At 36.2% G+C, this 12,827-nt stretch overlaps 1 protein-coding gene across 1 annotated transcript in view; it reads right to left on the bottom strand.

The window, feature by feature from the left end:
* LOC117335978 (glycine receptor subunit alphaZ1-like) overlaps positions 1-12,614 on the bottom strand; it is a 46,366-nt gene extending 33,752 nt beyond the window's left edge. The window contains exons 1-2 of the mRNA XM_033896279.1: positions 12,442-12,614; positions 3,094-3,158 (exon numbers count right to left, since the gene is read on the bottom strand). Of these exons, the coding sequence (XP_033752170.1) occupies positions 3,094-3,158; positions 12,442-12,527 (151 nt within the window). The 5' untranslated portion in view covers positions 12,528-12,614. The remainder of the gene's footprint in view (positions 1-3,093; positions 3,159-12,441) is intronic.
* Between the last annotated feature and the right edge of the window lie 213 nt (positions 12,615-12,827).

Raw genomic sequence — 12,827 nt, forward strand, 5'->3', positions numbered from 1 at the left:
GTCTTCTGCTTCATCGAAGACACCTGCTACGAGTCATGGTTAACTCTCTACGGAACGACCAGGCATATCAACAACCATGGAACTCGTCTGACCTAATATCGGATAGAAAAAGTGAAAGATACCCCAATGAGATAATGATATTATTATCGTACAGCTCTTATTGTTCCATCAAAATTAGAAAAGGTCCTTAGGGCCAATAAATGAAAAATGAATAAATAAATAAATAAACATAAAAACCAACAATATGTAAAAGCCGGTTTGTTATCTAGATATTCTTAAACGCCCATCAACACTATCATTAGAGCCAAACAAACGAAATATATATTGGTACACTCACTTATATTTTAAACTAAGAACGTGGCTATGGTTACTCAAATCTTAGGATACAGACCAACAGCTTTTAGACTTTGAAGGGCAATCATACATTTGTAAAATGTAAATCAATCTATTCTAATAAAAAAATTCGTTAATAAAAAATTGTTTAACTGTAAATGGTTCATTGCATGAGATGCACGGAGGCGGTTCCTAAGTTTTGCTATCCAAAGACGGGCAAAGACAGCCTCATCTCACCGATCTTTGCTTGACTGATATTGTCTTCATATTGAATCCTTTAATTTTACCACTGGATAATCATAAAATGGTATAGAGAAGGCTTAAATCAGTTGGAGTAAGTAATAATACCGCTTTTGCGGTGCGATCTGCTTTTTCATTGTCAGGTATTCCGGTATATCAAGGAACCCAGCAAAATATAATATGACATTTTGAGGAAAGATGATGTTGTTAAATTACTATTTTTCGCATAGAGATATTATCCAGATTTCTGTTGCTAAGACTCTGTAGTCAAAATGAGTATTTACTCTCGTTACATTGTTAATTTTAATGTGTTTCAGAGTGAGGCAGATAGCATGGACTTCTGCAGAGCTAGTGAAGCGTCATTTTGAAGCTGGCATCACAAGGCTACATTTGTCGTAACCATGGCTGCAGTTACCTTATGATCTTCTATGGAACCATAAGTGTAGTATGAAAGAAAACCACCGTATCATGATTTCGGGATTAGGGAACGATATGGGGTGGGGAGTGTCAGATTTAATTGTCATGAAGAGAAAGGCCAATTTTGGTAATTTTAAAGACAAAGAATGCGATTGTAACGACATTAATTTTGGCAGTGAGGACATGCGTATTGCAAACAATGGAATGCATTTTGTTTTAGTACGAAACAAATCCTTACGATTTGGATCGAGTAAGCAAATAGACAGCGTTTGAAGGATTCGATTTTAATTGAAGCGCGTACTACAGTGAGTTGTTGCGACGATCACAGTGATGATTTGCCTCTACGTAGAGTCTCGCAGGTTTTTAAGGCTCCAAGAGCGAGTAGCAGACCCTGATGATGTACAGTATCTAATAATTTCAGAAATTATTTTCTAACGGAACAATTGACAATGACACCGTTGTACAATTTTGATCAAATAAGTGTCCTGTGAAGTCTTAGAATGACTTTCCTATCAGCACCCCAATCAGTGTGGGACACTACCTTAAGAGTATTAAGTGACTTAAGGCATTTACCTCTAAGGTGCTTTATATGCGGAAGATACTAGTTTTCTGTCAAATATTATGACAAGAAATTTAGATTGTTTAACCACAGGATTGGTGTGTGATCGACGTAAAGATTTGGATCGCCGTGTTGCATAGGTGGAAAAATGAAAACACGCCGTTTTAGATTTGAAAAAAACCTGAAGCTATTTTCGTCCGCCAAATTTGGGGTATTTTCAAGAATTGTTGTAATTGTCTTTCAATAGTATTCATGTGTTTTTATCTATAAGATATGAGAAAGTCATCAGCGAATAAGGAACTCTGTACTGATGGAAGCAAAGTTTTGACTATACTGTTTATATGTAGCCCAAAAAGTGTAACAGAGATAATACTTCCACGTGGTAAATAAACTTCCTGTTCATGGACGTTCTAACATATTTTCCTCTTATTATATTCGTTAGAATCAAGGGAAATTTCAATAAGGTTTTTTGGAAATTTTTTAATGGTAAATAATAAATGATCATTTACAGTATCATAATTGGTCTAAGTTGTGTTTCAATGGGTCTTAGATGCCCTGTTGTTTTTAAAGATGCTTCATCACTGATCCGCCTAACCATCTCCCATAATGTTTAATGGGCGAATTCGAGACACATACAACTTCAAAAGACGGTATCGACATACTCGAGCAGTATCACACTAACACAAAAGGCAAGATATCAATACGCTCACATGTAGTTATAAACAAGGGGCAGTCGTCATTTAAATCTTGTTGAATATTCCAACAGCTTTCAAGCAATCTAGAATGTTGTTTATGTTGACAGTCATAAATAGAGTAAAAGATATATCGTGTTGGTTGTAGATCAATGCAGTCCAATAAAATGTTTTGTGGTAAATGGTTCGTCGCATGCTATGCACTGAGCCTCCAGTTTTAGTAAAGAAGCATGTTTAATGCAATAATGACCCATCCGGAGACTCACGAGGGCCATCTCGTCTCTGTGCTTTTCCGTATAAGGACCCTTTTCACTGAAGGTAGGTTAAATAGCATGTAATTTGTTTTATTCGCAATTAGTTCAATTACTTTGCAACTGTGACATTAAAAACTTTGTAATAAGTCTGTAAAATGTAATTTAAAATCTGGCAAGGCCGCCTTTGTGGCGAAGTCTCCTTTCCCATTACCCGGTATTCCCGTATGTCCAGGAACCCAACATAATATGATTTGACAGCTAAAGATAATGGAATATATTAATAACATTGCTTGAAGAATTTAATAATTGTCATAATTTCTGTTGCCAAGTCTCTGTAGAACAGACAGGGAGTCAGAATAGATAATTTATTTGCTATTTTTTTTTGTTCTGATGTGTTTGAGGGCTTAGTAGATTGCAAGGGTTTCTGCAGTAAATAAATCTTTACTGTGATTTTCGTCAACCAGTTACAACGCATTATACGGAGGTTAACGGATCATTAAACAAATGCAGAAAGAAAAATTATATTGTAATGTGACACAGAACCGTACTGTCGGCACCCCGAACAGAACAGGACACTTTTAATTTAAACTGTACTTACTTTTTTCAAAGTTAGGAGGGATCCTGTTGTCATAGTCAACGATAAGAGCGCCGACAAATTCAGACCTGAAAGAAAAACGGCCTGAATTAATGAAAGCTTCATAGATAACAAGTTATTATATTAATCTCAGCTGATCAATAAGTCGAAAGGTCAATCTAACAAAACATATCATAAAGCAATCTTTCTTTTCAGAAAATTGGAGAGGGCGATTTAAAAAAAAAAATCAGTGCATAGTTGAACTAACAGAACAAAAAAATTATTTAATGAAAAACAACCCTTGATTATTTCCTCGTTAGTTTTGTATGTTTTCACAACCGCATTTCAGTCTTCTGTGTCAAACGTCCTTATCTGGATGTTCTGCTTGGTCCTTGTGTTCTCGCCTGGTCATGTGACAGTCACAAAAGAATAAATTAACACTTGGTCGGTAAATATGGCCAGAGCACCCCATTTACGTATTTGTTCGTACAAATAAACGTGATATACTTGTTCATCGTACTGTGAATCTGAGGAAAAGTACTATGCATTGTTCTATTGGTTCACGTACAGTTATTCAACAGCGTTAGAACCTGGCAACAATTGACAAAATGCCAATTTATTGACTACTTAAACTGGCAGCTGTACATTGGACAACCAGACATGTGCTAACTAGATAGTAGGATCTTTGGTTTGGTTTATTTTGTTTAACGTCCTATTAACAGCTAAGGTCATTTAAGGACGGCCTCCCGTGTGTGCGACATGAATGCGTGTGGTGAGTGCGTATGTGTGTTTTGGGAGGCAGCGGTAGATAGTAGGACAACTGGATTGACTGCATACTTCAGCGACAACCAGACAAATGATGACTTGACAGCGAGACAACAGGAAGAACGACCAATGTGGACCTGTGGGGTTTAGTGCTTTGTCTTCCGAATTATCGGGTGCACCCCGCAAGTCGATCATAATATAAAAATCAGTTTTTATCTCCGTTCATTCCGCTAAATAATATTAAGATTTAATGGTGAATGACGGGTAAAAAAAAGAAAATTACTTTAAAATACGTCTCCTTTAGGCGACGATGACATTTTGACTTAATAAATCGGCAAATGCAGCCCACAAGGATGTTGAGTGAGTACAGTTTGACGTACATTGACTGTAAAACTTAACATTATTATTTTGATCAGAATCGCGGAGTGATGATGAACATTTATTTCTAATTAGACTGACCCTATCTCAATATCGGATGGTATGGCAATTTGTCACATTCCCCAAAGAATGTCACATTTAAGCTTTTATGTCAAATTTCTTTTGAAGGCTCAGTATTGTCATAAAAATTGATAAACGACAAGATAATATCTTAATGCTTAATGTCTCAACTTGCATGTTTGATTAAATTGTATGCTTCTCAGTCGAGCCGTTTACTCGATGATGCCATCAATCAATACAAACAGATCGTTATTCTATTCAACTATAACTACCGAACCTTATATAATGTAGTGTGCCACTATTTGCAATGATTGGCAATTAATGACAAACTACTTTACGTTCTATATCCAGGAAATTGCATATTATCAGACATCAAAGTCAAACAATTTCCTCTGCAAGTGTTACTCGTAATGGATTAACACGCCGTTATGGATATCTGGGAACGACAGCCTTTTTTTGCTTGTTAACCTGTTTCATGTAATATGTAATTATTCAGGAAGGGACACTGACGAAGTTTGATCGTGAGTAGCCGAAGGGAACTCAAAGGTTGGTGTAGGTACTAGTTTATATTGATAATAACGATGACCTAGACATAATGTTTGGTATTCAGACATAAATGAAATTCTAAGCAAGTACTTCCAGAAAAAAACAAATGTGTGATGGCTATTTTGATACCCTATGTTCTACTTATAATGCCAGTGACACTACAGTTTGACGTTCGCACCTGTAAAGCAACCCCACGAAAAAACTTTTTGTAATGCAAGACAGAATGAACCTCTTCTAACCTTAACCTTTTGACCTTCAGATACCCTATGGCAATATTTTATTTAGAAAACTAAAACAACCATGAGAATTTATTTTATGCATCAATTCCAAGGGTGCGTGTCCAATAGGAAAGCATCCTACGCTACGACACGGAAAACTATTGTACGACGCTGCCGACCATTGGAGCCGAAATAGTAATATATTTATATGGTCATACAACACAAAAAGTGTTACCGATATGTTCACTGGAAGAAGTTTCGTTTTTGGAAGTTTATTCTCGTTGTGATTCGGACAAGGAGACCGTCACAATCTAGTTTATATTGGTTCATATATTATTTTCTAATATGTGAATTAATCTGTTTTTAGATATTAAAAGGCAAATCATCTACCAATTTACCGCCAAGAGGCTATCGTTTCGTTTTAATGTATTTTATTTCATTGTTTTTCGGCCAATCGTCAGTTTGAGTCATATAGGACCAACAACATCATATAAACAAGACATCCACAGAAAGAAAACACATTAAAACTCTAACTAAAACGTTAAAAGATAAAACTAATTCAAAAATCATTGATATTAACTGGTTATAAAACACATTATATTTGACTGTATATTTCTATTGCTGTCTATAATCAAATATAAGCGATGTAGAAATTGTATCGAATAAGCATTTCATACACAAAACGTTAAAAAAGGTCCCATGAGTCTGTTTTAAATCAGAGCACTCGATCATAAAATGATTTACAGCATACGGTTGAGTGTATGGAGCAGTTTATTAAATATACTAATAAACAGTAAATTGATGTAATAAATGTACTTGTTAGTTCCATTTAATCATTTTCGTTATCAGTGACTTAAAATCTGAATATGGCCGTTTAATGGAAAGAAAAATCATAGATATCAAATGAAGTACAAGAAATTTTAGACGTATGTAAACCTTATTGGGTTTGGATGTATATTGATTTACGGGCTATCAAGAGAATAATATTTTTAAGGACGATGTCCGCAAAGGATGATACCACTTATGGCAGCCTACAGAGGGCCATTACAATGAAATGCCACTGATGGCAGCTTATAGAATACCATTATAATGAAATGCCACTTATGGCAGCTTACAGAGGACCATTACAATGAAATGCCACTGATGGCAGCTTATAGAGTACCATTATAATGAAATGCCACTTATGGCAGCTTACAGAGGACCATTACAATGAAATGCCACTGAGGGCAGCTTACAGAGTACCATTACATTAAAATACCACAGTCGCGCGACACCTAACAAGGCCGTGATAAACCGAAAAGTTATAAAGTTGTCCTTACCGGATATCTAACAAGTGACATTCACTACAGGAAGAAATATGCTGTTTAGAAAAAAAAGTAGAATGTGGAAATTCTAGATATAAATTGGCCAAAATGAGCTCTCTGCATTGTCGTCTTTTGTGAACCCTGTTTAAGAAAGTGTTTTTAGCTAAGGGGCTTCCTGGTAACAATTAACACTTACGTATGTGCGACTAGACTAGACATTCTGCATCAATTTATATTCAAGGCATATAAAACCTATAGAAATTCAAGTCAACTATTTAGCTAAGTTGAAAGTTTTGTCTAGACAAGTGAACGATTCCTTAAGCTACTAATGGTAAGTTAGATGTCTTGTTCCCGTGTAAGCAATCACTCTGGTTATGTAGTCCTGAACATGTTGTTGAGATCAATACACTATAATACATTCAATATGATAATTATATCTATAGTTTTACTGCCTATGAATAACAGAAAATATTTGATATCAAATAACTTCACTATAGTATCTTTGATCTCTACGAAAGGAAACGAAACATGGACTCGAACAGATGACCTCTGCATTTGAATATCGCAGAAATGACCTTCATTTGTGTGTTCAGTTCATCTCTACAAGACAAGTTTCGTGGCATAGTTTGGAAAACCGTTTACCCACGATAGTTCTGCTACAAACCGAATTGGTTATATAATGTGACTAATCTAATAAAAAAAAACATAACCTCCGTGTTGTGATCAAATTATTGCGTTTGAAGTGACTGTTGCATATTCATAAACCGATGTTACACGACTAGATAGAGGTTTCAAACAGAAAAAAACAATAAATAGTGCAAGCAGATGTTACTTATCTTGAATTTATTATGATATACAAAAATTATAGAGAAAAGACAAATAATTCAATTCTAGTGCAATAAATCATGCATTACTGATCTGATGGAACACAGATGAAAGTGAAAAAATGATCTTCACCATATAAAATGGCAACACGACACCGATATTTAAATTTAATATCCGTAACACACTCAGTCCTAAATTCATAATCTAGACATCAGAACTACACATCCGAAACCTTCAAACGTAATATTGTTAGTACTGCAAAATGTGGTATGACATTTTGAGGAATTAAACAGGTTTGTATGGGTTTAACGGGGTTCAACATCCTCGTAACATCAAGGGCCTGACGTCGGTCAAAGAGACATCAAGACTGGAAAACAAAACGCATCAGTAGAACACAGACAAGTAAGAAAGTGGAAAATGGGAACAGCAGATCAGCTTGGGACTTTAAAATACTGGTATAAGACACATGTAGGGTCTACATTCTTGAGGGTATGGGTTTGGTTTGTAGTTTCGGAAGGTCCTTTCAACAGCTTAAGGCCAAAGGTACGGCAGTATAAAGAGATACATTAGGAGTAATAGAATTGTTGAGAAAGAAGAGAAAAAGTAAAATCCCAAATTAAGTTGCCAGTTACGAATCCGGCAATGGGGTCCCCAGATATAAATCTGATGGCGCACCCACAGGGTAACATTTTGGGGTATCAAGTGTCTCCTAAACATAAATGAAAATAAATCGGAGAAACTACTCCGACCTACTCCGACCGGATGTATTCTGTATCAACGACGCATAGAATAGGATAGGAATACGTAAATACACATTTGACAATGGACTAAGAAATCAAGATTCTATTAGCTTGTATGGATTCTACAAAAGCCAATCCGCCAATCTTCCGGACGAATGGTTCGAAACACGCCTAGATTAAGTGAACGAGTTCAAAGCGTCAACGATAAGAATGCAAGTACATGCAAATAAGTGCAATGTTTTCGAAATAGGAATGTACCTGAATGATCCTTGGTCGACAAGACGACTGACCTACCTGGACCTGTTTAACAATTGCAACATGTGCACGATATCGCATAACATTACAGTATATTTAGGGATAAACTCATGTGACCATATTGCGTTATATACAGATAGGAGAGAAAAGATAATAAGCCCAGTCTGGAATGAGAAAGCTTGGAAAGGCCTATCGACTGCCTATATAACATATAGGCTTATATATGCTTATATATCTACATCAATAATTGAATAATAAAATGCATATTTCACTAAGATAAAATAAATTGTATTTGTAGATCTATCTTTTTATATATTTATGAGGCAGGTGGTCTAACCTATTTATTGCGTTTAGTCACGCGTTCCCTACTGACTATATGTAAAGATGAGTTAAAGGCATTACTTCTTACGTTTATGTACATCCTGAGTTTTGCGAATCCATGTCCAGAGCGTGTTCAATCATCAGCCAAGTTTTAGGTATCCACTTTCATGTTGACGTATTATTATTAAATTGTTATCTAACCATTATCCTTTAAAAGTGACAATGCAGGTAAGATGCGAGAATTCTGATCGTCCCGACTACATTTAGATCGACATTTTTTTCTTTCTTCTAAACTTCTATTTCCCGTGTCAAGGGATAGGTTTTAGTCACTAATGTAGCATTCTCAATATGGAGAGAACCTACTTAATTATATGAATGAATTCACAAAGGATCGTCAATATCCCATTACGGTACAAGGAGAATGAAAACTGCTTAGACAAAACCGACCACTCTTTCTTCAAATCAGGTTTAATATTGTTTAACGTTCTAACAACGGCTATGATCATTTAAGGTCTTCCCTGGGTGCAAGATTTTGGTTTGGTTTATTTTGTTTAACGTCCTATTAACAGCTAAGGTCATTTAAGGACGGCCTCCCGTGCGTGCGACATGCATGTGTGTGGCGAGTGCGTATGTGTGTTATGTTTGTGTGTAAAGTCTCCTTGTGATATGCCGGAACTTTATAGTGCTACCTCACTGAAGCATACTGCCGAAGACACCCAGCAGCACACCCCACCCGGTCACATTATACTGACAACGGGCGAACCAATTGTTCCACTCCTAATATGCTGCACGAGTGCTAAGCAGGAGTAGCAACTACCATTTTTAAAGACTCTGGTATGTCTCGGCTAGGGGACAGAACCCAAAGCGTTCCTCATAGCGGCGAACGCTCAACTAAAGGCCAAAAGTGAGGCATTGTCAAGGGAGACATTAGGAAGAAGAAAGTTGTTCAGAAAGAAGAGGAAAGATAATATCCCAAATTTAGTCGCCTCTTACGATCATGCAATGGGATGAATGCGTTAAGTGTTAGTTATTTTATTATTCATTTTGTATTGCTTTACGACCCATCGATAGTGGGTAGTCATTAAGGTCAACACTGTTAATAATAGAGTTTACATTGAAGAGATAAAATCTGTCGGGTAATTGTTTAAATTCTGTACACTTTATCATGATATGTAAAACAGTAAATGGTTGAGTCTCCGATTTCTCAGTGAGCTCAGTTTAAGTCGCCTTCTGCGATCATCATGCAGTGATTTATACCTCATTTTTGGGTTTTCCAATGCCCCCCTGGACAGGAGACAAAGACAAAACCATCCTCAACCCTACAGGGTGAAACAACATCAAACAATCGAAATGTCTTTAAAATGTAAAAATATACTGGTACATTCACTTGAAGATTTTCAAATGAAAACTGTGGCTATGGTTACTCATATCTTGTGGTACAGACCGACAGCTTTTAGATAGTTCAAAATCTTGAAAATGTTAACAGTTTTGAAAAGAGGTTTTAAACATGTCATCCTGTTAGAGAAACTTTCCCCTGTATATCAATGCAATCCAAAATGGTGTTAAACAGTAAATGGTTCATCGCATTCAATTTAGTGAGGCTGGTCATCACGTTCCACTAAGTAAGCAATTATAATTCAATTACAATATATGATAAAAACCAATACGCTAAATTAGTGTTGATAATTCACATGTGACTGGAACAACCACATAATGCGCAATGTTATTAAAACATTTTCAAGATTTAGGGTGCTATACACAAATCTTCGTAGATAGATTGAGAGCAAGTCTAAAGAGACGTGTGGTTTGTAGGAAATATGATATCTACTTCGGTGTACGGGAGGCCGATAGGAAGAAGATGTAGACGCACTTTTCGATAAGTATGCGTTGTAAATAATAAGACCCAGATATTCAGTAACCACTTGTATATATGTTTGACATCCTCTACATGCAATTATAACGATGATGGCAATGTTGTTTTTTTTAGGTTATACACAATTTTATTTGCCTAGATATTTATATACCATACAATGAACTGTTTGAAATGGCAATGGGTCACGTGTATTAATTATTTTCAGAGCGAAAAGCGTTAGATAATACTTATGTATGTTAAATATATATGTAGTTAGTTATTAATGGATTCTTAACGGCGCATCACTTAAAAGTATGTAGTTTTCGTCGTAAAAAGCTCTCAGGAACCCTAATATATTATATAATAAAATACCGTGTGCTATGTTATGTTTGATGGTTTTGTTTGACAGGGAAATTATTTGCTTTCGCTACTATTTGTTATTGTTTGGTGTTTTCCCCCTCATTCCACACAATTATGTTATTTTATTGAAATGTCATGTCAATGCACATGTTCACAACATTTTTCCCGGAATGTCACAGTTGGGTTTATTCGTGCATCTTTTTAAGTGCTGAGCGTTATGCAGGGATCAGCAAGTTCTATTTCAAATTGATTTGTTTTGCCTAGTCTTCCTCAATAGGTTTGGTTTTGTATTGTATCGTCCTATCAACAGCTATGGTCATTTAAGGACGGTTTTCCATCTTTGTAAAATGCATGCGTGTAATGTAATAGAACTAGTAGACATACGTTTTAGAAAAGTTAGTTTTTGTATTAATTTAATCAACAGTCAAATACATAATTATACTGTTATTTCACATCTTTTTTAATACTACATTTTGTGTATATAGCCATCAGTTAACGCAAAATGAACATAGTAATACAATTATAATGCTGCACTGTTACTGTTTTAAGCATTGGTGAAAGAAATAAACAACACTAAACTGTTGTATCGATGGCTGGTTTTGTTTAACGTCCTGTATTAATGGTTCTGTAGGACGACCTTTCTTTTGCGAGATACATGGGTGTAGTGAGATGGTTTTTTTTGGAGGCTGCGGGGTGTTCCTGTTTGTCTCTTTGCAATACCATGGAACTGATGTCAAGGTTATAGTTCTACCTCACTGATGCACACTGCCGAAAACACTCAGCAGGACACTCCACCCGTTCACATCAAACTTCCAATTTTACAGACTGTGATGTGTCTCGGACAGAGGAAGGGACACCAAGCCTTCCTCACAGGGGTGAACGATCATCTAAAGGCCAAACGTAAGGCAGTGTCAAATGAGACATCAAAAAGAAGTTAGAGATAAAGTCCTAATCAATTCGCCTCTTACGAAACATATATTATGGGCAGCAGGTCCAATTCTTCGTAGTCCTACTTCCAGGGCAGATTAGGTTCATATGCCATTTTATTGTCTAAACACATTAAGGATCTCAGTTAGAATCCTACCGTTTTTATTATGTCACCCAGGGTTTACATTATCAGACTGGTGTCGTAAGTGATATCGGAGCCAATAAACAGTCTATATTATAAGGGCAAAAACCACGACAATTAGGACGAGGGATATTGTAATAGCAGACAGTGGAAATAAATTATGAGAAGTTTTGATACAGTTAGTTAGTAGGACTTTATACAATGTTTTTTGACATAAAAGGTGAAAACGTAACCATTCTAACCGTAGGTCTTCTCTTATGGCGAGTTCAGACAAACAGTGTACCAAACTATTCCGATCAAGCATGATTAACACTGAGACACAAAATATTTGACATGGCCCATGCCTCCCTCCCCAATGCCAAGTATTCATCAACTATGTTAACACCTTTGTCAAATATTAACTAAACATGTTAACCCCTTTTTCAAATACTAACTAAACATGTTAACCCCTTTGTCAAATACTAACTAAATGTTAACCCCTTTGTCAAATATTAACTGTTTTTATCCCCTTGTCTCATTATTTACCAAACAAATTTACATTACACGTAATATGCGTCCTAAGTATCCTACTCGTCATTAAAGGAAAACATCTAATTGAGGAAACCGTCAACAATACGCCTGGCTATATAACATAATCAGTATCAATATAAATTAATCGATATCAGAGGAATGCTCTCACCTTGTCTGTGCTCTAGTATGAAGCACGTGCTGGGAAAATACTCCGTAAATCACTATCGCCCAATGCATCACAGTAATGTCACCCATCTCAGTTATCACGTATATGTTATAGTTCTAGGGTCAGCCACCGTGATGCTTGTTAATGAAGGACGGGTGCGACCGCAGGAGAAGACTGTCTCGTGCCCACTCCCTCGAAAACGCGAGTATCAACTGATATAGCCAAGCGATTGTGCGTCCGTCGGGAACTTCGTCGCAGAAGGTCACACCAATTGAACTAGTCACATGATTACTGCTGTGGCGTATCATTGGTGATGAAAGTTCCACAATGTAACAAAATGTCCTCTTTTATATCTTATTCACACTTTTTCGATGGTTAATATTTCTTGA

Source organism: Pecten maximus, chromosome 10 (genome assembly GCF_902652985.1).
Source record: "Pecten maximus chromosome 10, xPecMax1.1, whole genome shotgun sequence".
Lineage (NCBI taxonomy): Eukaryota > Metazoa > Mollusca > Bivalvia > Pectinida > Pectinidae > Pecten > Pecten maximus.